A 27,158-nucleotide genomic window follows, 5' to 3' on the forward strand; every position below is an offset into this window, starting at 1 on the left:
AGAAAGGTGGAGATTATTGAGCTCCTGACGATCACTAAGAGAAAGTCGTGGCATATGGACGAAATGTTATGTTGTATAACCTGGAACAACAACAATTACGATTAGAGATGCTTTATTGCCTGTTGCTGGATATTTTAAACTGATTTAGGGTCCATAATTTAAGCTAGTTTTAAGCGAATTTGTTGCTGCGGACTTCCTTTTTGCCTCCTCAATTGGAAGTTATTTTTTTAAATTGACGTGAACACTAGAATATTTCAATTAAAAATCAAATATGAACAGGTAAAATTATAGAAGAATAAAAAGCGAATCAAATGAGGTATAGTTTATTTAAACAGTTTCATTAAATTTAGCTTAAATTTGCAGTTTTTGAAAAAAATTACAAGTGCAGACTTTCTTTTTGCCGGCACTGTATATAAGATGTTTTTTAGTTGTTTTTGTTAGCGATACTTTTTGAATAACTTCAATAATTTATACGAAAATGCATTTTTACCTAAATGCAAGTTGGGAATAATTTTCCCTTTTACCAATTTGGGACCTCCAAATGGGGAACGGTATATATATTGTTTAAAATATAATTATCAACTGACACATGTTTCGTTGTCTACAATGTATCAGAGTTTCTAAATCTAACAAAATTCGAAATCGGGACTCATGGAAAGAAGTCTATCTCATGTGACTGGTGGATATATCGGGATTTACGAATTTACAAAACACTTGTCAGTAGATAATTATATTTGAAACAATATATATGCCGCTCTCCATTTGGGGGTACCAATTTGGTAAAAGGGAAAATTATTCCCAACTGGCATTTAGGTAAAAATGCACTTATAAATAATTAAATTCATTCAACAAGTATCGCAAAACAAATAAATAACACATATATTTGTTTACTGTTTTTTGGGGAAAGAATTCCAACAGTGCTCGATTACAAAGAAAAACTTTTTCGATATAAGAGCTTAATATTTATTTATTTAATTGTACAGAAGTTCAGAAAAACATTGGTACCGTCGGTTTCAAGCCCAACATAAAGGGGACTAGTTAATGGTAAATCGTCAGCCATGTTGTTTCTCAACAAGATGGCTGACGAGAGCCTAACATTATTTACAATTTACCATTAACTGACCCCCTTTATGTCGGGCTTGAAACCAACGGTACCAATGTGTCTCTGAACTTCTGTAAAATTAAATAAATAAATGAATATATATATATATATCAGGTAAAACAATTAGTATTTTCACCAAAAATTACAAAAAAACTATCAAGTAATTAAAAATGAAACTTAATTTTATCATAAACTGAATGCAAATTTCATGAATTTTTCCTAGAACTGCTCACCTGTAGAAATCTGTTCCACTGGCCTGCTTCCTAGCTGATTAAAGCATGGTCGTCTTCAAGTCCAATGTGAACAAGTTCTTGCTCTTGTCGCCTTAAATAGTGCAATTCTGCCCAATTCCCACTAAAAGTGGCCTAAATGTCCTTACAGTTATATCGCATAGGATTAGCAAATCTCTCGACGGAGGCAACCTTTCTAGGGCAATTGCTCTTGACATATCTAAGGCCTTTGATAGGGTATGGCATAAAGGTTTACTTCATAAGATCGCTAGCTATGGTATAGCTGGAAAAGTCTTCTCAATTATTAAATCATTTCTTTCTGATAGGTTCATAAGAGTAGTAGTTGAGGGGCAAAAATCAGAAGCTCACAGTATTAATGCCGGTGTCCCTCAGGGATCCATCCTGGGCCCAACTCTTTTCCTGATCTACATTAATGATCTTCCAAATCATATCCTTACATCATTTGTAGACATTTATGCTGACGACACTACCATTTATGGTACCACATCTAAGACAGTAAACGACCAAGTTCTCTCCAATTCTCTCTCCTCTGATCTTGAGCACGTAGTACAATGGGGAAAGGAGTGGCTGGTTACTTTTAATGCATCTAAAACCAAGCTTCTCTCTTTACATCATCAACATTCTAATTCACATTTGTCATCAATTGAAATGAATGGCTCTCGTCTTCAGGAGGCCTCAAGTTTTGACAAGCTTCTGGGCTTGACCATTACTCCTGATCTTAAATGGAACACGTATATCAAATCTGTTGCCAAGGCCGCTGGAAAAATGGTGGGATCTTTCTATCGATCCAGTAGATATCTCACTGCTGATGCTATTCTCTACCTATATAAGAGCCAGGTACGTCCAAGGATGGAATACTGTTGCCACATCAGGGCAGGAGCTGCTAGAAAGGACTTGTCCTGCCTTGATAGAGTTCAAAATAGACTTCGTAGCCTCGTAGGAGATGTCCTTTTCTCCTCCTTGCAACCTCTATCTCACAGAAGAGATGTTGCGAGTTTGTCTCTGATGTATCGTTATTTTCATGGAAAGTGTTCAACTGAGCTTCAATCTATGGTCCCCCCTCGCCAAACTTTCACAAGAAACACTCGTCTAGCTGTAAACACTATCAATAATTTCCCCCACTCTTTATCTGTGCCTAAACCTAAACGTAGATTCCATAAACAAAGCTTGTTTCTTAGAACTGCACGCCTGTGGAATTGTCTTCCGTTTTCCTGCTTTCCGGCTGACTACAATATGGTTGTGTTCAAGTCTAAAGTAAATAAGTTCTTGATGAGCCGTTCCATATAAGTTATTAAATTTACCAAATTTTCATTACTAATGATTACTATATTGACCAATTTCTACTGTACACTCTTTAACCCTTATCCTTGAGTGGCCTCTGGGCCTTGATAATGTGGTGATGCCTTTGTTAAAAAAAAAAAAAAAAAAAATGGTGACTCCCTGGTAAAAAAGAAAAAAAAAATCTGAATTCAGTTTTTTTTTAATAATTAATTTTCTACTTCATCGTTTTTCATAATTTTTGGATATGTTTATTACTGTGGCATGACAATTAAAATAGATACCTTTTAATTTTAATTGAACTTCAATATTCCATTTTCGAATTTCACTCTAAAAGAAGCACCAACTTTTCAAGACTAAGGTTAATAGACACCTTATGTTTTTGCGATAATCTTTTGTTCTTGTAAAATCAAGTGGCTTCATGCCTTGTCTGGAGTGATTTCCATTAAAAAAAAATGTTTTTCCTTTTATTCATAAATCAATAAATGATACACAATTATTCTTTCAGAAATGTCACTTTGGAGTCGTTAGCAATTCCTGATACGTTTTGCTCTCCTGATAAAGGTTCTGGTTATCAGTGTCCGACTGGAATGGCGTGTATGGCGCTGCAACTGACCCGGAAACAACGTGGCTTCGATGGATTTGACATGTTTGGTACGCTGCTAATATTTTGATATTTTTCTAAATAAAAAAAAATGTTGGTACTTGTGCAGGTTTTGAATCAGAGATATCTAAGCGTCCGCTCGGCTTTGGAACAAAACAGTTTGCACCACCTTTATGTCTCCTTATGAAGGTTAAAATCAACTACTAAATCTTATGTTTAGAATCCTTATTCTAATCTAATATATAAACGGCTATATGTCTGCCTGTCTCCATATTTTCAAACTCTATCTCCTCCGAAACTAAAAGTCGCCGAGCGGCCCTAGGGGCCTCAAATGATTGGATTTTTTATGGACCCTTCTTTTATGGCTCGTTAAAATTGTTTTTAATGGGAAAAAAATGGGTCAAAATTGAAAAAATCGTTACACATTTTGTACATTCATCTTAGTTTATTTTTAATTTTTAATCAGTCCATATGCGTCTCACGTTGGTAAAGTGGTAACATCACCAGCTTTGAATTCTGCAGTTTTGTTTTCGGTTTTTGCTGATGGAACCTTAATACTTTCTTTTTACTTTTGAAATCGTGACTCTAGAATAATATATACAAAATCTTGACAAATTAAAATATATTTAAGCATATTTTACGCCCGGGCAAAGCTAAAAAAAAAAAAAAATCTGTTACATGCCTAAATTCAAGGCTTAAGCTTAAGGAGTTTTAAGTAGAAATTAAACTTCAGAAAATTTGGCTTAATTGGTATCCAAAAGTCAGAAAAAATTTAATACAAATCTGAATTACTTGGATTTTCAAATCAGCAGCAGCTGTGCCCACATCATGCCTCCTATTTAAAATCTCCCAAAGAAACTGAAATTCGGAGAACATTTATTGATTGATAACTAATGGTATTATTAAAATCTGAATTTTGGCACTCAATCTTTGCTCCCTTTGCAAACAAACTTAATTAAACTAAATACGGCCCATATTACACAACCTTATACTGGCATCTGTGTTCCAAAATTCATAATGACCAGTTAATTAGTTTAAGACAGAATATTGTATATACAAAGATATAAACCATTGGATTATGCCTGATGTCACTGCTGATCGAATTTGAACAACGGTACCAAACAGAAAAATAGAAATTGTAAAAAAACAAAGACAAAACGACCTTCCATAATTTTGTTTTGATATTTATGCAATGTTTCATTGTAAGCATTTTTTAGGGGGTGGGGGGTAGAGGTTACTATAATCATTTCTTTCTTGGTATTTTTTGCTGTAGTTTTTGATAAATAATGTTTGGCAAACAAAAGTTGCTATTTTTTTTATTTTTTTTATTTTTTTTTTTTTTTCAAACAAATTATGTATCTGTTTTTTATTTTCAAGTTTGTTGTTTTTATTCAGAATTTTTCTTTTTAAAGAAACTTGAAAGAAAAGGTTTTACAAAAGGTTCAATTGTTATATCCAGTAGACATCTCACTGCTGATGCAATTCTCTATCTATATAAGAGCCAGGTACGTCCAAGGATGGAATACTGTTGCCACATCTGGGCAGGAGCTGCTAGAAAGGACTTATCCTGCCTTGATAGAGTTCAAAATAGACTTCGTAGCTTTGTAGGGGATGTCCTTTTCTGTTCCCTGCAAACTATTTCTCACAGAAGAGATGTTGCGAGTTTGTCTCTGCTTTATCCTTATTTTCATGGCAAGTGCTCGACTGAGCTCCAATCTATAGTGCCCCCTCGCCAAATTTTCACAAGAAACACCCGTCTAGCAGAAAACACTATCAACAATTCCCCCCACTCTTTATCTGTGCCTAAACCTAAACGTAGATTCCATGAACAAAGCTTGTTTCTTAGAACTGCACGCCTGTGGAATTGTCTTCTGTTTTCCTGCTTTCCAACTGACTACAATATGGTTGTCTTGTTCCATGGGGAGGCATTGTAAATAGGAACAATACTTGGTCTTTTGGTCAAGATCAAAGTGTAGTATCTTTTCTTCAGATGCTGCACTTCCATTTCTTGTTCTCTTTCAGTGGAGGATCAGTCCTTCACGATTGAGATAATTTTTTATTTTTGTACCTTTTCTCCACGTTAAAAAACAACCCTGGTGTCTAACTCTGTCCCGTGGGGAGGCATAGTAAATAGGTACAATATGGTTGTCTTCAAGTCCAAAGTAAACAAGTTTTTGATGAGCCGTTCCATATAAGTTAACAAATTTACCAAATTTCCATTACTAACAATTACTATATTGTCCAATTTCTACTGTACACTCTTTAACCTTTATCCTCGAGTGGTCTCTTGGCCTTGATAAGTGGTTATGCCTATGTAAAAAAAAAAATTAAAAAATTGTTACTTTTTTCTTTATTTTTGTTTGCCAAAGAAAATTGTAAGAAAAGGTTTGTGCACCTTTGGCCATATCTGTCGCTGACAGAGCCTTTCTTTGCAGTGATGCATTTAACGCTGCATGTAATGCAATTCTTTTTGATCCGATTAATTTTTTATTTCAACAAAAAAAAACTACTTCAGGCAGTTATTTGCTTAACATTAATAAATTCATACATTTCATATAACATTTAGTTTTATTTTATTCATTTTTTTTCTTCCAATATTTATTCGAAAGTTGTCTGCGTGTTGGGTGACATCTTACGTCAGATTATAAGCCAAACTGAGCGGTTGACGGCAAAGGCGAGCAGACATTTAGATAGAAAAAATTGAGTTTTACAAATAAACAAAAAAAGAAAAAGAAACCGAAAGTAAAAAAAAACAAACAAAAAAAAACTGGAGAGTTCTAATTGCTTTTTTTTTTTTTTTTAATCAATCTTCACCCCAAACAAGGCAAGTGCTACTTTAAAAGTAGGGGGCTACTATCGGGGACATAATTTGTGGGGCCATTATGAAGGAAGATGAGTAGAAAGATATTTGTTCACATTACACTTGAACTTCTGCATATCAGTACAGTTGGGAAAAATCTTTTCTGAAAACTGAAAATCTTTGGCCAATTTAGCAAAATTTAATTTTCGCTAATTGTTTTCGGAAACTTTTCATTAATAATTAATTTTCGACCTTATCGTTTTTCGTAATGTTTTCGATATTTTCATTATTACAATTCACTAGATACCATTGGCTTCACTTGAAGTTCAACATTTCATTTTCAAATTTCACTATAACTAGCGGGGGGGGGGTGTCTTGAGGTAAATGAAAACTCCGGGGGGGGGAGGTTAAATAATAATAAAAAAATGTTTTGGTAGGTGAGTATGAGAATCGAACCCGTACCCTTGAGTTGGAAATTAATGTGTGAAAAAAAAAAAGTGCGATGTTACCATTGGGCCACCGTGACATACAGCGTAGACGTGTTTGAATTTATTTATCTAACTATAACTATAAAAACAGGCGTGCGTAATAAAAGTTAACTTTGCTGCTTCCATTTGACCTAATTAAGAAGGTCAAATAGAAGTCATGCAGCGTAAGCGTCTGAGTTTGTCTGGACGTTTATGCCGCGAACACGTCCGTTTCAGTTTAGTTTCTTTTTATTTATACTAAAAAGCCCAATCAACACGCGAGAAGCCAAAATAGCAATAATTTTGTAAAAATCGACGTAAATAAATCTATACGCTACGCGCTTTCCTAATTCCTAGATATTATTATATAGGACCTATATACACAGTTTTAAGCAATAGTAACAACCCCGGGAGCGCGTGCGAAAGAAGCTTTTTGAAGACATACACGAAATGGTCACACACATTTTGCCTTTTATATATATATATATAGATAACGAGGAAGAACCAAAAATTCTTTCTAAAAAGACATCAGGAATTGCAGGAGGGACCACATGAAGGTTGCCAACATCCTAAGTGAAAGTTATTTTTATCGAACGAACTGAATTTGAACTTGTGACACCCACAAGACCATCATCACCTCCCATCTTTACTAATATATAAAAGACACTTTATCTGTGTGTGTTTATGAGTTCGTTTCCTATGAACTCCGAAATGACTGGACCAAAATTTTTTAAATTGCATACAAATGTGCTTTAGGTGCTTGAGAGTGTTCTTGATAGGTTTTGTATTGGAACGCCTCCTGATAAATATCAAAATTTGAAAAAATTCGAAAAAAAATCTGATTAAAGATTGAACAGTTCAATTTTGACCAAAGTTAACACCCTTATACAGCCTAACATCACAAGTGCGCCACCTTCCTTCATTCAGCATGAGAATCATTAATTCTCAATTGTTCAACATATTTTTCTTTCTTCTATTTCAGCCATGAGTTTCTTTACAGTGTACAAATCAGCATCACAAGAAGGATGGGTTTTCCTCATGTACGACACTGTAGACAGCTTGCCCTCATGGTGTTCGCTTCTATACTTCATCTCGCTTATTTTTTTCCTCGCATGGTTGGTCAAGGTGAGTTCTATCTATGCTCTGTTACATGTGCTTCTGCTCCACGAAGGGATCGAAATCACAACCTTCTATTAACCTACTAGGAACTGACACCTTTTTTTCACTTGTGGATCTGTTGTCCAATCAACCCTTCAGGGTTCATACCAAAATCAGACTGGTTGAATCTAGGCCATTTTAAACTCGCATCCATTCTTTCAATGTGACCATACCAACAAAGTCTCCTGTTCTGCACACATATTCCTATACTGTCCAGATTTAATCTCATGAGCCCATCAGACCTAAGTCTGTCTTAAACATTCACATTACAATCAGTGACATCATTCTCCTGTTTCCTTGGCCCTGTCAGTGGGGCATTAGAATACACCGACTGCCCCCCTGCAGAGGGTAAAAGTCCATCAATGGGGGTCCTGGATATGACCTTAAACTATATCCAGTGGTGAGGTCCCAGCTTGTGGGCTTTGGGTAGTGTGGAGCCACCCTTTAATTACCATTGCTCCCAGGTCCACTCTAACCCGAAGTGGTAGTACCTGTTAGGTGGAACTGTTAGTGCAACTATGGGTTAAATAGAAACCGACTTGAAAATAACAAATATATTCTAATCAAAATTTTTTCTTCAAAATCTTTGGATTCGGCATTAAATAACCCGAAAAGGGTTGATATGCCGTAAAACAAAAACAACCAACCAACCAACCTGTTTCCTCAATTGTTCTACATATACTAAGAACTAACAACCATTTTTTTCAATGTGACCAAACCAACAAAGCCTCCTCCCTTCTTTTCTTTTTTTTTTTTTTACTACTCCCATTCACCTGTAAAAAGATATATCATCACTTGGACGTAAGACGCTACTATTTGGGACCCTGCCTAGGAAAGATAACAAAATGTTGGTTTATGTTATATTTAAACTTCTGCATATCAGTACAGTTAGGGAAGTAGGTAACAGGAAAGGAATACCATCAAAATTTCCTTTTCTGTACACCTCCCTATACTCTCCAGGTTTAATCTTCCTCTGAGGTCATCAGATCTAAGCCTGCATTAAAGACTAATATTACGTATCCATTGCATTATTCTCGTATCATACGAATCGTCAATAAGGAGATATTGTCGAGTTGTTGAATCGACACGAGAGGATGAGAGAAATACGCAGATAACTAAGAGAAATGGTGATAGAGCTGATTATGGCAATTTAGAACAATTAAAAAATCATTTTTTTTTTCTTTTTTAAATTTAACTCAATCTCAAAAATATAACATAGTCATTTCATGTCAACACTCAGGATCCACGTGTTGTATGCAGGCAGTTGCAAGGAAATAATCCGACTCACATATTTTTCTTATTGAAACAGACATTTATTTACAGGTGCTTCCAGAATAACATTTTGTCTCTTGTTCAAAAGTCTTCTCATACTCCAATGTGCTTAACAAGACTGTCGTGTTGAACACGTTTAGGACACGTCTTTCCTTGTCGCTCTCGGACCACGTGTGTAACACATCTATCTTTTTTTTTTCTTTTTTTTCATAATCTTTTTCTCTTTTCCAATTTTTTTTTTTTTTCATAATCTTTTTCTCTTTTCTAATTTTTTTTTTTTTTCTTTTTTCATAATCTTTTTCTTCCTTCATTTTTCGTTGAACGTCACCTCACACATGCTCGGTCATTTGCATACAACTGCTGCTGCTGCCATATGCACATGTTACATGTTTTTGTTTGTATTATTTGGGTTATTCACACTACTGTTCTCCTCTTGAATATTATTCAGAAGTGAAGGTGGCTGTATTGCTGCCTTGTTGGACAAGAATAATATTACCAGGATTAAAGGGCGATAATCATGTTTGTCTTAAGGGCATCGATTTGTGTTTGCTTATGTGGAGAACTCTGTTCCCATATATAAATTATGTTTGCTTATGTGGAGAACTCTGTTCCCATATATAAATTATGAAGGAACAGATGTCAATTCACTTGCACATTTTTTTTATTTATTTTAAAACTTACACTCTCCTATTAACATGACTATTTTTTTTTTTTAATTATAAACAAAAAACATGGCTGTCTATTTACGGTTTCAAATTGGCTATTTTTTTTTAATTATAAAATAAAATAGCCAATTTGAAACCGTAAACAGACAGCTATGTTTTTTGTTTATAATTTTTGAAAGGTTTTGGAGAGGAAATGGTTTTAATGGTAAAGAGCGACTATAAAGGGAATTAATTCGTTTCTCATTAATCAATGTTTGCGATGATGATACTTTTTTTTTTTTTGTGACACTGGACGTATGGACAAGTAAAATTAATATTTAGATAATTATACAAATTATTAATGCTCATCTCAAATATCTTGCCAATGTGCTCATCAGATGTAAAATCCTGAGTTTGTTTGGTCACATTAAGCATTCCAGAATTGAAGGCATAATAAAAGGCAAAACAAAATTATTTTTTTTGTTTTTTGTCCTCCTTCCACGACCTCGAATTCTTGTATTGATTTTAATATTAACCTGATTCAGAATTCATATTGAAGATTTATAAGAGAGAGGTATTCAGAAACTGTTTATGGAACATCTTTGCTTCTTGGCACAAACATACAAGGACACAAAACTGTAGAACGATTCTCAGAAATCACAGAGGAATTCTTCAAGTTCGATGCCAACAATGCACACCCATATTATTAGACTTCTTTTATTCATACCATGTACAGCAGACATTTTCCCTCTCCCTCAAAGCAGAAACCACATCAACTGTCAAGATACTCTCATTTCATTTGTTTCAGGGAAGATGTTTTATTTTAAAGATGTGTCCATGACACCAGAACATATTCAGATGGTTAATAGCAAAACATGGGAGGTTCGAAGTCTAGAAGACTGCAGAAGAAAATGCTCACTTTGATCTCTCTCTCTCTCATATATATATATATATATATATATATATATATATATATATATATAAAATGTTAAAAGTCCATGTATGCTTCTAGGATAGTGATTTAAAGGTTATGAGGGTTTTTTGAAGCATGAAAAACGATGTTACTTTTTATATTTAATATTTTTATTGTTATTTTTTATATTTCAAGCGGACCTCCGCTCTTGGTCACAAAAAACTATCGATACTTTTTTGTGACCAAGAGCAGAGGTCCGCTTGAAATATAAAAAATAACAATAAAAATATTAAATACAAAAAGTAACATCGTTTTTCATGCTTCAAAAAACCCTCATAATCTTTAAATCACTATCCTAGAAGCATACATGGACTTTTAACATTTTATATATATATATATATATATATATATATATATATATATATATATATATATATATATATATATATATATATACACTAGCAGGCTGCCCGGCATTGTCCGGTCGTAAAATACGCTTAAATATGATATTTTGATTAATGCAGATTTCATATTTATTATATAATATTGGACCCAATATATAGTAATGATTTGAAAAATTAAAAAAAGAAAATTATAGTTTAATTTGTTTTTGAGGAGGGAATTCTTTCAACAAATCTGTTCTAACTTTATGTCATTTTTCCACTATTTGCTTTTCCTGTTTGTTTATATTAGCTGTGGATGGGGAGGCTCAAACAACATGCAGTGGGACAAGATGAGGTTGATAGATAGAAACTTCAAGAGAGATTTCTCCCTTGAATAGTTAATTGCAAATTACGGCTAATTAGAACAATTAAAATGGAAGATTTTTGTTTTCAGTTATAACTCAATCCTAAAACTAATGAATATTTTAGCATATATTTTGTGTGATAAATGTCTATGAGAAACATTCACAGGAAATATGTACAGGAACAAATACATTGAAGGCAGCTACAAGGAAGGTGGGCTCCCTCTATCGTGCTAGAAGACTACTCATACCTGGGAGTATCCTGTACCTCTACAAGGCCACCATTCGCCCATGCATGGAGTATTGCTACCACATCTGGGCTGGTGCATCTACCACTTCTCATAGGGTCCAAAAAAGGATCTCCAATCTAATAGGTCCCACTTTGTCAACTAAGCTCCAACCCCTGTCTCATCACCGCAATGTTGAATCCCTGTGCCTGTTTTACAAATATCTTAATGGAATGTGTTCTGATGAAGTCGTTGCACTTGATCTCCCTTGACATATATATCCTCGATAAACTCATTTAACAGCAAAATCACACGCCTTCACTGTTTTAGTCCCTAAATGCCAGAAAGCTTTGTACTCTAATAGTTTCTTCCCTCGAACAGCCACACTTACAATTCCCTTTCTGCAGCCTGCTTCCCTGTCTGTACTGATATGCAGAAGTTTAAATATAACGTAAACCAACATCTTGTTAATTGTTATCATGGTCCCATAGTAGCTCCTTATACCCAAGTGGCGATGTGCCTTGTTTGGGATGAACACGAATTGAAAAAAAAATTAAAACAATGATTAACTCAGCTTTTGTATAATAGAAATTTAATTGTCTTTATTATTTTTCTGTTTGTTTATTTGTTGTTTATTTTTTTTTTTTTTTTGTTCCTTAGAATGTTTTCATAGCTGTGATAATTGAAACGTTTGCTGAAATAAGGGTCCAATTCCAAACTATGTGGGGACCCCGGGGCAGTGATGCAAATTCGGATTCTTCTCAGGTTTGTATAAATAAATTTTTTTAAGCTTTTCCTTTATTCATTCACTAGCCTGGGTGCCTGGCGTTGCCTGGGTGTTTGGAGGTGTGTGTTAAGCAAAAAAGACAAAAAAAAATGGTAGTAGGCAGGCAGGCTTGAACCCGTGACGCGAAGGCGGAAAAGAAAGTGAAAGAAAACCTGACGTCTTACCCCTACTCCATGATGCGACCAGAAGTTCGGAACGTTGAAATTAGTAAAGTCATTCCAACTGATACGATGACTTGCAAAAACACTGACACAAAACAAGTGACCCCTCCTTGTAGAAAGCTGCCCAGTTGAGGGTGAAAGAATTAATGTTTTCAGCCAATTTTTCGATATTTGTTATCCGAAGGATCGAACTTCAAAACGATACTGATCTCGTGAAAATACATACATACATTTAAACAGACAGGTAAGATTTATATAATAGATTTTGTATGAATCAGATGATTCTATTGTTGGCATTCGTTTCACTGATATCTTCCTAGTTAGAATTCCTTATAGAAAGACATCTGGTACTTATGGGTGGGACCATATAAAGGTTGCAAACATTGGGGAACAAACTGGATTTTAACTTGCAGAACTCTACGGACAAATATATCTTCAGTTGATCATTGACGACTAAATATTTTTGTTTACTAGCCAAATAGAAAAGTTACCAGCCAAACCCAAGTGATTTTTGGAATATGACATCTATGTTGCTGCTGATCATCATTCTTTCATTTTAAATAAATCAGATGATTATTATTGGCATTGGTTTCCACGATATCTTCCTAGTTACAATCCTTTCTTGACAGACATCAATCAGATACTTACAGAAAGGATCGTATGAAGTACATCCGTGAAACAAACTGGATTCGAACTTGGCACAACCGAGTTTTCAATTCATGTCAAGGAAAGTCGAAAGCGGACATTAATTTTACTTTTGACATCCTTGTAATTCTCGCTTGTTTGGTTTTTTTTTTGTTTTTTTTTTCCTTTCGTCCTCACATTCCATGAACGATGTTTATGACAAAGGTGGAAGAATTGCTGTTTTCTAGCTTGGAATCTGTTCCATTAAATAATTAGCAAGTTTTTGAGCTTTAAGTAGTAGTTTTTTTTAACTCCTTACATCAAGTAGCTTCATGCCTTGTTTGGAGTGATTTCCATAAAAAAGAAAAAAAAAAAACATTGAGTCATTGCCATCTGGTTGTTATTGTTATATATAGTAGCACTGTGGGTGCATTTTAGCCAGAAGAACTCTCAGCATCTTTCCATTTTTTTTCTTGCATGGTGGGGCTATTAAGTAACTTTTTATGATAGAATCGTTTAGTTCACATAGGTTTGCAAAGAAAATATGTTTCAAACAAGCAGGACTTGTTCACATTGGTTGAAAATTGTGCAGTTCACACCTTTGGGTTAAATAATGTTTTCTTTTATTGTGTGACTGTCTGTTGCATTTAGTGTAGACATAAAAGTAAGCTATTGATTTGAATGCATCCCCTTTCTACTCAATATAGACGGAAAGTGACAATTTTTCGAGAGTTTTTTTTTTAATTTTCGGCTAAAATTTGATTAAAATAAGCCTATTTTTCATTCTGTAGAGAAAAATGCTAAAATAAATTTTTCAGCATTTTAAACCAGTCTCAGGAGGCACGTAGGGTGTGGCTTTTCACCGCGCACAGACGGTCATTCACTACTCTTCTGCATGACCCCTTAATTCTTGATAAATGATATAATATTATCGCTAACAATCCAAATGAGACGGTACTGATCAAATATGCACAAAAAGTCCATAAGACATAACAGAGATACTGCTGCCAGGTTTTTTAATGTTCAGTTAAAATTTGATGAAAATAAGCCTGGACAGCTCATCTATATATATAAAAGCAAAAATGTATGTATGTATGTGTGTTTGCTTTTTCTGTGTGTCTACAAAAGGCTTCTTTCAGAGAAGCGGTCAGTCGGTTCATAACTTTTAAAAACTTTTCATATCACATATAAATCGTAATATCTCACAGTTAACAATGAAGCTCGCCTGTCTATTTAATTTGCTCGATTTCGGGAAGATAAATATTCAATATTTGTCACTCGCCGCATGTGGGTTAGTCTTTTTCCTATAACATCTTGGAGGGAAAAAAAAGCGTTCAGCAGTAAATGAATACTATCCCGCAGTCAAACTTGACCTCATTAACTCGAGCACCTGCTAAATCCAAATAATTAAATAAATTCAAACGTGTTTCCGTTTAGCATCTCGCGGTGGGGCAATGGTTAACGTCGCACTTTTTTTTTTCACACTTTAATTTACAACTTTGCCTCAACGGTTCGGGTTCAATCCTCATACTTACTTTTTTATTTATTTATTTTTTTTTTACCAACCCCACACACCTCCAAACACCCGGGCAACGCCAGGTACCCCTCGCTAGTCTATATACATAAAAGCGAAAATGTGTGTGTGTGCATTTTTGTGTATGTCCGCCAAAGGCTTTTTTCGCCGGCCTTCTCAGTCGGCTCACTCTTTCTTAAAACTTTTTATATGCTGTCTAAATCTACGACTTAAGAACAGGGGTCGCAGCTATCTTTAATTTGCCCGACTTTTACACGCTATGTTCGTTACGCTTTTCAGTATAAAAAAAGCGAATGATGGGGCGGGGGAAACAAAAACTGGCTTGCAGCGCAAAACTAGGTCAAACATCATGCGACTTAACTTTCTCGCACCTGTCAATTTCACTTTATAAATGTTAACTTAACACACTTACCACTTCCTCTCCTCTCGTGGCCGAGATGGTTAGGTCTCGGGTTTTTTTGCCATTTCGTTTCCACCTGCACAAGAAGGCTTTGGGGTTCAAGCCTACCTTCCTAATAAAACTTTTTTTTTCTTTTACACCTCCAAACACCCAACCAGCGTTTTTTTTTTTTTTTTAAACAAGGTTGTTTTGATCTAAACCATCCCCCCCCCCCAAACACACACTTCCAAACACCCGAGCAACACTGGGTACCCCCCCCCCACTAGTCTATAATATAAATCTCATCTGTCTATTTAAATGTATGTTTGTATGTCTCGCAAAAAGTTTCGACAGAGGCGACGGATTTTCACAATATTGGTAGCCTTTTGAAGTTCGAGCGTTCAGATGATAAATATCAAAATTTGGCCAAAAAATATTAATTCCTTCACCCTCAACTGGTCAGTTTTCTATAGGAAGGGGGCGTTTTTTTTGCTGACATATTTTGCAAGTCATTCAACTCTCGCGCCCATGCCATCGACAGTTTGGGTTTTTTTTGTTTTTTTTTCACCTCTTTTCCATCGGGCAGGTTTCAACCTACTTACTACTATTTTTTTGCCGCTCACAATTTTCCTTTGTTTTTTTTTTGTTTTTTTTTTTTTACACAGTGATCACCACTTATCAAGGCTCGGAAGCCACTCAGAGATAAGGGTTATTGCAAGTACATTACGTTACTGTGGAGATTTGATGAAGTGTTTAATTAAGGGGGCGGTTCATTAGGAATTTGTTAACATTGGACTTGAAGACATCTAAATTGTAGTCCAGTGGGAAGCAGGCAAACGGAACAGAGTTCCACAGGCGTGCAGTTCTAAGAAAGAAGCTTTTTTCATGGAATCCGCGTTTTAATTTAGGCACAGATATAGAGTGGGGAAAATTTTTCACAGTGGATTCAGCTAGACGGGTGTTTTTCGTGAAAGATTGGCGAGGGGGGACCAGAGATTAGAGTTCAGAGGAGCACCTGCCATGGAAGTAACGATAAAACAAGGATAGGCTCGCAACGTCTCTTCTGTGGGAGAGAGGTTGCAGGGTAGAGAAAAGGGCATTCGCCACTAAGCCACAAAGTCTATTTTGTACTCTGTCAAGGCAGGATAGGCTGTTTTTAGCAGCTCCTGCCCAGATATGGCAACAGTATTCCATCCTTGGACATACTTGGCTTTTATATAGATAGAGAATTGCATTAGTAGTGAGATATCTTCTGGAGCGGTAGAAGGATCCCACCATCTTTCCAGCGACCTTGGCAACAGACTTGATGTACGTGTTCCATTTCAGATCAGGAATAAAGGTTAAACCCAGAAGCTTGTCAAAACACGGGGCCTCACCAGACGAGAGCCATCCATCACAATTGATGCCAGATGGGGATCAGAGCGTTGATGATGTAAGGATTGGAGTTTGGTTTTGGATGCTTTGTTTTTGCTCAACCAACAGCCTTACACACACCTCCACTTTCTTTTCCACCTTCGCGTCACGGGTTTGAGTCTGCCTGCCTACTACAACTTTTTTTTCCTCAACACACACCTACAAACACCTGGGCAACACTAGACACCCAGGCTAGTTGTTAATAAAAATATTGTTGGTGTTTGCATTTTAAAAGATCACTAGCTGGATGCCCGGTGTTACTATACACTTAAACATGATATTTTAATTCTATTGATTATTATATATTACGAGGGATAATTTACCTGGTCGACTAATTTGCAAAAAAAAAAAACAAATAAAAAAATAAATAAATAATGCCGTTCATCAAATTCCGTCTGTGTTTGTTTACAATATCATGTCAGCTTATATTTGGGCTTGTCAATGATTGCCCTGGAAAAGCCACTTCTGATTAATGTTTAGTTTTGAAAATATGCAAACGAAGAAATGATTTGCAGTGATTTTAAATGGTCCTTCTTCTTTTATCATGAATTGAACTCATTAATAAGAAAAAAGATTGAAATTAAATAGTGAGGTACATCCAGGCTTGAACAGAGGATCATTCGATCTACAGTTGAATACTCTACCTCTAAGCTATACCTCCAGATGACAATAGTTCATTTTTTTAAGAACAAACCATTTGCTGAGAATTATCTCCCTTGACCGGTGTAACTGAAAAATATACTCCTGTAAAAGTTCTTTTTTATCTATGAGAAATTAAGACTATTTTTTAGGATTTTCGATACTAATCGGATGAATTTCTATACAAAACATATCTAAGAACACTGCCAGACATATAAATTACGTTTGTGTGAAATTTGCAAAAGATAGCCTCAGCCGTTTCGGAACGTATGAGAAAGGAACTCACACACACAAAGTGATTTTCATATAATAGAGATTCTTCCAGATGTTTTTGTTGTTGCTATATCTGTTACTTTTTATGCATTTTATTTTTTGGTCCCCCGACAAAAGGAGGGTGGACTTGTAAGTTCACCCTTGCCTGTTCATCCGTTCATCTGTTTGCACTTTTCTCAATAACTACGCCTTGGAATTTAAAAAAATTTTGCACAAACATTAAACATGATATGAGTAAAAAAGTAACAGAACGGATTTTCCAGGAAAACTCTGGTTTGCTCCCTAAGGTTGCTTTTCGTGTTAAAATGGCTAAAATTGACACTTTTGTGCTTATTAAAAAATAATTGATGCCTTGGACTTTTATAAAGCTTTTTGAAAAGTTGTAACTAACTGATTTCTATATAATTTTGTTTGTCTTTACTTCACGATAACTCTTAGGTGTGCCCCAGGGGCTCTTTTAGAGCTAATAAAAACTCTCCATATTTGTCCAAAATTTTCTGTGCATGTCTATTTAGTAGTTTTGCAAGGTACTGAACTCAAATTTAAATATGTTAAGGCTTTGGGGACTTTTGGGGCTAAATGGGGGGGGGGTAATGATGGACTTAGTAGTTTCTTTTTTTTGCATAGTGTAGAACTAAAATTTACATATATTAAGACCTAAAACTGCACCGTTTGTTCATTTTCACTAGGATTTGACGTCCGCTGGGGACTTTGGAGCTAAATGGGGGAGGGGAAATGCTGAACTTTGTCATTTTTTTTTTATGCCTCGTTCACTGTACACTCACGGAGGACTAGACATGCTCCCATTTAGTATTTTGTTATTTTTTGCTATTAGTTCTAAATTTTCACAACAATTGCATGAGAATTTTAAATTATTTTTATTGAAGATTTTGTGTGCAAGGGTTTTTTTTTTTTTTTTTTTACAAGGAAGTCACGACTTATCAAGGCCCGGAAGCCACTCTGGGATAAGGGTTATTGTGTGTACAGTACGTTAGTGTTAGAGATTTGATAAAGTGTCTTACTTAAGAGGCGGTTCATCAGGAATTTGTTTACATTGGACTTGAAGACATCCAGGTTGTAATCAGGTAGGAAACTGGCAACCAGAACAGAGTTCTACAGGCGTACACTTCTAAGAAATGGAATCTACATTTATGCGTTGTTTACAGGGAAAATGCTCTTCGATAAGATTTTTAAATTTCTTTCCAAGTTTAGTTTTTAGCATGTGGTTATTATAGCTCAGTGTATACCAGATTATATTTTGTTTTCTTCTATTTTTAATTTTTTATTTCCTGTTATTTATATTTGATTTCGATATTTTGGTGCTCAATATTTTTTTTTAAGAGCTGCGTTGTAAATTTTTCTTGAACTTTTTAAATGCATTTTCATTGCTAAAGTTATTATTAAGCCTATGTCTGATAGCAGTAAGGACCTGATTCATAATTGATGGAGGATGATTGGATTTACATGCAGGGTGTTCCAACGCTAACAATATATTTTGTTACCAAATCAAAATTCTAAACTAGATAATACTAGGACATCCTGTATATTAGCTTCACATTATCTCTCTCTCTGTCTCTCACACACACGCACACACACACTCACGCACACACACACACACTCACACACAAGCACACACACACACGCACACACACACACACAATAATAGAGATTCATGAATTAATGTTCTTTTTTGTCTTCTTCATCGCAGGTAATTCAGAGTGATGGTTTAACTTGGAAGCTGGTTTTCATTGATGAAGATAAGGCCCAGGGACGAGCACCACCCATCTTCCAGCGAATCCTACGTTCTAACGTCTTCCACATCACTGCGCTGTTGTTGGTTCAATTGAATGCCTTTACAGCAGCCAGCTTGACGTTTGATCACGATAAAATCGATCCAGATTATAAACTGGACGGGTTCTACTATGCTGAGGTAAGTGTTAGTTTATTTTGCCTCTCTCGACTCATCTTCCACCCTATAATCAATAGCAATGTGTAAATAAATAATAATAAATATTTATTTATAAATAAATATCCAATTACTCACACATAACCACTATCTGACTTCAGACAACTAGCAACTCTGCTGGTACTTGGCTACTTAGTCGCAACACTGCGTACTATAATTGAGCTTTTTTCAATGAGCATGTTCATTTGTGATTTTTAAGAAAACATAACATGGACAGGACACACAATCTGAACCAGGCGTAACTCAACGTCCGATCGTTGATTAATTATTACTAGAGATAGTTGTAGAATAAGTAATTTTATTTTTATTAATTCTTTAGCGTGGAAATCCCCCCCCCCTCTAAAAACGCACAGAATTTATCTCCCATGGCAAAATTTTTGGAGTTAAATGCCCTAAAAAGTTAAAACAACCCAAAAAATAGGGGATGAATTTATGCTACATTCAAAACTGATCCTTCCTGGTTGGTAAATTGATGATGCTAGCCCCTCCCCCTCCTTTTCGAAATTCATAGTAAATTTCAGTTTTGAAATTTGTCCAGTCATTCATAAATTGGTATCTTTTTTTTTTTATTTATTATTATTGCATTTTCACCCCAAACAAGGCACAATACCACTTTGATGTAGGGGGCTACTATTGGAGACATAATTTGCAGATGTTTTGTAGGGAGTTGAGCAGTGAGTTGTCTATTTACATTACACTTGAACTTCTGCATGTCAGTACAGTCAGGGAAGCAGGAGCCCGAAAAGAAATTCCAAATTCTAGCAGTTCTAGAGAAGAAACTATAACAATAGAAGGCTTTCTGGCATCTGGGGATCTCTACTATGTAGACGTGGAATTTTACTGCTTGTCGGGTTTGTGAGGGGTATTTATATAAAGAGGGTACAAGGGCTTGTAGTTTGTTGGAGCACCTACCATTAAAATACTTGTAAAACAGCATTTCAAAGCACCTACCATTAAAATACTTGTAAAACAGCATTTCAAAGCACCTACCATTAAAATACTTGTAAAACAGCATTTCGGAACACCTACCATCAAAATACTTGTAAAACAGCATTTCGGAACACCTACCATCAAAATACTTGTAAAACAGCATTTCGGAGCACCTACCATTAAAATACTTGTAAAACAGCATTTCGAAACACCTACCATTAAAATACTTGTAAAACAGCATTTCGGAGCACCTACCATTAAAATACTTGTAAAACAGCATTTCGGAGCACCTACCATTAAAATACTTGTAAAACAGCATTTCAGAGCACCTACCATTAAAATACTTGTAAAACAGCATTTCGGAACACCTACCATTAAAATACTTGTAAAACAGCATTTCGAAGCACCTACCATTAAAATACTTGTAAAACAGCATTTCGAAGCACCTACCATTAAAATACTTGTAAAACAGCATTTCGGAGCACCTACCATTAAAATACTTGTAAAACAGCATTTCGGAACACCTACCATTAAAATACTTGTAAAACAGCATTTCGGAGCACCTACCATTAAAATACTTGTAAAACAGCATTTCAATACTTGTAAAACAGCATTTCGGAGCACCTACCATTAAAATACTTGTAAAACAGCATTTCGGAGCACCTACCATTAAAATACTTGTAAAACAGCATTTCGGGGCACCTACCATTAAAATACTTGTAAAACAGCATTTCGGGGCACCTACCATTAAAATACTTGTAAAACAGCATTTCAATACTTGTAAAACAGCATTTCGGGGCACCTACCATTAAAATACTTGTAAAACAGCATTTCAATACTTGTAAAACAGCATTTCGGAGCACCTACCATTAAAATACTTGTAAAACAGCATTTCGGGGCACCTACCATTAAAATACTTGTAAAACAGCATTTCGGAGCACCTACCATTAAAATACTTGTAAAACAGCATTTCGGGGCACCTACCATTAAAATACTTGTAAAACAGCATTTCAATACTTGTAAAACAGCATTTCGGAGCACCTACCATTAAAATACTTGTAAAACAGCATTTCGGAGCACCTACCATTAAAATACTTGTAAAACAGCATTTCGGAGCACCTACCATTAAAATACTTGTAAAACAGCATTTCGGGGCACCTACCATTAAAATACTTGTAAAACAGCATTTCGGAGCACCTACCATTAAAATACTTGTAAAACAGCATTTCGGAGCACCTACCATTAAAATACTTGTAAAACAGCATTTCGGGGCACCTACCATTAAAATACTTGTAAAACAGCATTTCGGAGCACCTACCATTAAAATACTTGTAAAACAGCATTTCGGGGCACCTACCATTAAAATACTTGTAAAACAGCATTTCAATACTTGTAAAACAGCATTTCGGAGCACCTACCATTAAAATACTTGTAAAACAGCATTTCGGAGCACCTACCATTAAAATACTTGTAAAACAGCATTTCGGAGCACCTACCATTAAAATACTTGTAAAACAGCATTTCGGGGCACCTACCATTAAAATACTTGTAAAACAGCATTTCAATACTTGTAAAACAGCATTTCGGAGCACCTACCATTAAAATACTTGTAAAACAGCATTTCGTCGATGGGACAGAGGTTGAAGCCTAGCTGACTATGAGATCTATTAAGTTGGCAACTCTCTTTTGAACACTGTCTAAGAGTGAGAGATTAGTAGTAGATATACCAACGCAAATGTGGTAACAATACTTCGTATATGGGTGAATGGTGGCCTTCTAGAGGTACAGGATACTTTAAGTCATATGTAACTTTCTAGCACTGTAGAGAGAACCCACCTTACTCGCAGCAGTCACGGCAATAACCTCCAAGTATCTGTTCCAACTCATGTTTCCTGTGAATGTTAAGTTGGCGCGTTTGAATGAAGTACTTTCAGGTAATGTATCATTATTAGGACTAGGACAACAGCATATTCTTTTCATTGTTTTGACTCTCGAGTGTGTATCCGTTGCTATCTTATATGCTTTTCTATAGAGTGATGTGGTTCTTGGTTGATTAACTGTGTCTAACTGTGTCAGATATATACTCGCGAGTCAAAACAATGAAAAGAATATGCTGTTGTCATAGCCCTAATCATTAGCCATAGCTATTGGTGGTTGAGAAGGTTTCTTGTAATTATTAAAGGAAAGAAGCTTAGTCTTAGCAGCATCTCTAGTTAGACTTTGTTTCATTTTACTTCAGTTGAATTTCTCAGAAATCAAGATGCCCTCTTCCTGGGGCTAACACTTAATCTTTATGAGACACATTGATATTTGAATGTTCCATTAAAGTTCTCCTTTACATTAGTTGAGAACATAATTTTCCTCTTTTCAATTGACCATTTAACTATGCATATCTTTCTTGTAGTTTCTTGCTCTTACCAGATTCCAGGACAAGAATTCTTCTAGTAGCAATACACATGAAAAAATTGAAATAGTTTAAAATAGTTCAATATTGGTATCTATAAAAAGAGCTTGATGAGCTTAGAAAGAATCTTTTTAAAATTTTAAAATCCAATTATAATTAACGAAGTTATGACTATTTTTGTGCCTCACACATTTGGATGTTTTTCCCTCTTTAAGACCATGCGTTTTGTCACATTTTTTATACTACTTTTTCAGTAAAAATGCTATATTTTTGTTAAAACAGAAGATTAAGCAATGAAATTTACCATATAAGTATATTTTTATGCTAGGAATTAGAATATGCTACTGAAAATCTCCAAAAATTAATGGTTTCCAAATAATCTGCAGTAAATGCGCATAAATATGCTGCAATTCCTTAAAAATGCCATGTATCCATTAAAAGAAAAGAAGTTAAAAAACTCAAAGCTGAATTTTAATGCATTTTATGTACAAATAACTGAAATCGAAATCTAGGACTGTTTAAAAATGAATATATTGCAATATTTCTTTGGCATTATTGCAGATTAATACCCTCTGTTAACTCCCCACCCTACCTGACCACCTCCCCAAAATATGCAATTTTACCTTTGTAGGCAATTACGTGTGAATACCTTGAAAAACTTTAATGAAAAATAAACAAGTATCATTTTAGAATTTAATTCCCCATTTTGAGCCATTTTAGCGTTTTAGAGCAGTTAACCATTTTTTTTCTATCGGAGATAAATCCTGTGTGCCTTTTTTTTTTTTCTAAAGATGATTATGTGTGGTTTTAAGAGGATCTTTGTAATTATGAGAGGGTGGAAGGTTGCCACTCTGACTTTGGGTTAATGATAAAGCTAAGGAAAATTATGTGCGAACATCCTGAAGACTTGATAGAAACAAAACAAAAATAATTTTAGAATTTAGAGTGGGGGTTAGTTTCACATAAATTAAATGCAAAATAATTCACCATTTTGAGACCGTTGTAGCATTTTAGGACAGTTGACTAATTTATATTTTTTTATGGGTGATAAATGGTGCACCTTTCTTTAAGGAAGGATTTTTTTTTTTTAGACAAAATGAAGCCAGTTACATTTTTATTTTTAACGACGGATAATTGTAATAAAAAGATTGATTTATTTAACAGCGGGTGTCCGAAGAAATTTTTTTTCAAAATTTTCCGGACTCGTCATGTTGAAGTCTTTTTTTTAACACAACAAAAAAATGAGCTATCAAAAGAATTTCGGACAACCGAATCTATTAAAAGTAATATCTCTTCTAGTTAATTTCCAAATTTCATGACGAAATTCTTAAGAGAAACGTGGTACCACCATTTACAAATCGTGTGTGTGTGGGGGGGGGGGGTTATTACAAAATCTTACCGAAAACGCTGTTTTATGATGTTAACATTTTTAGCATTTTATTTGCTTAAAACTCTTAAAATATATAATGTACATTATTATTTATTAATTTATTTGAAAGTATATTCATTTTCGAACAAAACACTTATATTTTGAGGAATAGGTATTTGTTCTTGGCTAATGCATCTACCACTACTCTCTCCCTCTTGGATAGGGTTCAAAAAGGAACCTCTCATTTATTAGCTCCCGCTTTGTCAATTCAGCTCCAACCCCTGTCCCATCGCCACAATGTTGCATCCCTGTGCCTGTTTTATAAGTATTTTAATGGAATGTGCTCTGATGAACTTGTTGTACTTGTGTCCCCTCAATGTATATACCTCCGAACCTGCTTGGCAACAAAATCTCATCCCTGCACTGTTGAGGTCACTAAATGCCAGGAAGCTTTATACTCTAATAGTTTCTTCTCTTGAACAGCTAGACTTTGGAATTCCCTTCCTGCTGTCTGCTTCCATGACTGTACTGATATGCAGAAGTTTAAATGTTACGTAAACCAACATCTTGTTAGTCTTTCCTAGACATGGTCCCAAATAGTATCCCCTCACATCCAAGTGGCAATACGCTTTGTTAGGGGGTGAACGTGAATAAAAATAAAAAAGATTACTTAAAAGAAAACATAGAAAACACATTCTTTATATTTATCAGCTGGGATGAAGGGTGGGTGACACCATAGTAGGAAAACGGGCGTTTAACTGCTGACGTCCACATTTACATAGGCCATCGAGGCCGTGCATTTATCAGTTGATGACAGCTTATCTTGCTCTGCTCCAAACCATGACCTGTGTCCAGTGAAAAACTGTCCTCAAGCCCAAGACTGTCCATAAATTGTCACAAAACTTATTGCCAATCTTAAAACTACCTCTAAACTATGGGCCCCATTTCAAAAGAAAAACCTCTTATGTTTTTTTTTTTTACTTAAAAAGTTGAAGGTCTACGAAGATGTGAGGGTACCATTAAAACGAGCAACCTTCTGTGCTCCAGAATTTAATTTTTTACATGGTCACCACCATTTTCAATGCACTTTTACCAGCGATAAATGATGGCTGTGCATCGGCGTCCAGAGTGCACTTTGTCATATTTTTATGCATTGTCACCACCATTCTCAATGCACCTTTGCCAGAAATTCAATGTTGCATCTCTGCTTCTGACACACGTCCGTGACGGGGGTTGCTTTCTTAAAGTCTCCTACCATCAATTCATTTATTTAATTGGCAAAGAATAAATGCACAAGTGATTGCCATTTAGAAGGGGAAAAGTCAGTGAGAATTTAGGGGCTATGTATAAAGAGAAAACTATACAAGGAGGAAAACTGGAGGTCTGACCAGCGTCGGTCCAAAATCGCCTTGAAGTCTTGTAGTGTGGGCCGGTTTACAACCTCATCGGGTAGCTGGTTCCACAGAAATGCCACTTAAACCGAGAACACTACTTGGCGTCCAGGCCACATCGTCCATAGAAGAGGTTGTAGGTAAGGATGAGGATGAGGTCGCCTCAAAGGCTCCTGCACTCAAAGGAAAAAAGATTTAATATCTGCAACAGAGAACTGAACCTTTCAGGTCATGAATCATAACCATACAATTTGCAATCTCCGTTTGATCCATTTGGATGGGATAAAAAATAGGAGGGATTACTTTTGGAATGCCCCTTGTAACTCTAAACATATTGATCTCCATTGTTCTTTGGGGAAAAGGTTACAGGGAAGAAAAAAGGTTTCTTCTGCTCCCGTTACTGCCACACTTAGATTAATAATCCTATTTCACCTCCCTTTTGTGTTCCTTGGTGAACAACGTCCTATACATTGTTCTGCTGATAAACTTATTTCCTCTTTCTTTTTTCCTCTTTTTTTAATTTCTAATATATTTATTTCTGACTGATGAGATTATATCTATTTCTTTTAGTTAACTTGACGTATAATTTTTTTTTTTTTTGTATTTTCAGGTCGTGTTTACGGCATTATTTGATCTGGAGGCGATATTCAAAATTTGGTGCCTAGGATTACAAGGCTATTTGAAACGCTCCGTTCACAAATTTGAAATACTTCTTACCGTCGGTACGTCAATGCACATCATTCCCCGATTATACCGTACACAGTTTACTTACTTTCAGGTAAGTTCACTCGTTAATCTGTTCGATTTGTTAACTCAGAAAAAATATTAAGATAAGGAGAAAGAAAAGAGGACATAAAATTAGTCACCCTGTATTAAATAGTTATCTACTTTTCCGTTTATTACTTAACATTTTGTTGGATTTAATCCGTACATATTGAAGAGTCTTATCGCAAAGTGTAATGGAAATAAAAGGATTGAGGACATGAGTTGCATGAAGAGAAATGTTATAAGAATCATGCAATGTATGTGTAACTTGAGTGTGTAAAGATAGACTTCGATCTGTAACCTCAGGGAAAGATTAAATCTAGATAATATAGGCATCTGTATGTGAAAAGGGAGACCAGGTAACTCTGTTGGTTTGGTCACATTGAGAGAAAGTAAGATAAGTAAAGCTAAGCAACAATGAGCCTGGCCAGTAATGGATGAGTGACTATTTAGGAATAACAGGCGCTGTATGTGCTCTCCGCTTATCTCATCATTGTTTCCAGCCATCCTGCAATTTCTACTTGCCACTGATATTTAGCAGTGCTGACTCGGAAGAGGTGTGGTTGGAGATTGTGCAACTCTTGCCACAAGAATTTCACGCGCAAGTCACAGCATCATCAGTGATGCTTTGTGGGATTTGTATCTACATCTTCTCCGCGTTCATAAACATGTGATATCTCTGCGTCCTGTAACACCTGTTCTGTCCCCCATGTTTGTCCCGTTCTTTAACCTCTTCTCTGTTCCTGCATCCTATATAAAACATTTTAGTTGACGAACTTCAGAACTGGTGCGTGTATGCGTTCAGACCCAGCTCTGACACCGGAATGGGGACCACAAAAAAAAAAGTGAGCTTTTACGAAGCAACATTTTCGGTCACCGATTTTTCAACGTTACGTGCACATGCATTGTACAGTGGTGGTAGATGTGCGGCAGAGGCTCAGAGGTGCCTAGGCACACTGGGACTTTGTCGATTTTTCTCCTCTTCCTCTCTGCGGGTGTTCGTAGGCATGGCGGAAAGCACCCCAGGACGGTCTGTGTTGATGGGACGTTGTGAACCATGCA

At 35.6% G+C, this 27,158-nt stretch overlaps 1 protein-coding gene across 2 annotated transcripts in view; it reads left to right on the top strand.

The window, feature by feature from the left end:
* LOC145287748 (sodium leak channel NALCN-like) overlaps positions 1-27,158 on the top strand; it is a 275,430-nt gene that overhangs the window by 46,667 nt on the left and 201,605 nt on the right. For both annotated transcript variants that reach the window (XM_080135514.1, XM_080135515.1), the window contains exons 6-10: positions 3,140-3,285; positions 7,485-7,627; positions 12,122-12,226; positions 18,980-19,201; positions 25,942-26,109. In XM_080135514.1, the coding sequence (XP_079991640.1) occupies positions 3,140-3,285; positions 7,485-7,627; positions 12,122-12,226; positions 18,980-19,201; positions 25,942-26,109 (784 nt within the window). The remainder of the gene's footprint in view (positions 1-3,139; positions 3,286-7,484; positions 7,628-12,121; positions 12,227-18,979; positions 19,202-25,941; positions 26,110-27,158) is intronic.

Source organism: Euprymna scolopes, chromosome 11 (assembly GCF_053919585.1).
Source record: "Euprymna scolopes isolate OS-2025 chromosome 11, ASM5391958v1, whole genome shotgun sequence".
Classification (NCBI taxonomy): Eukaryota; Metazoa; Mollusca; class Cephalopoda; order Sepiida; family Sepiolidae; genus Euprymna; species Euprymna scolopes.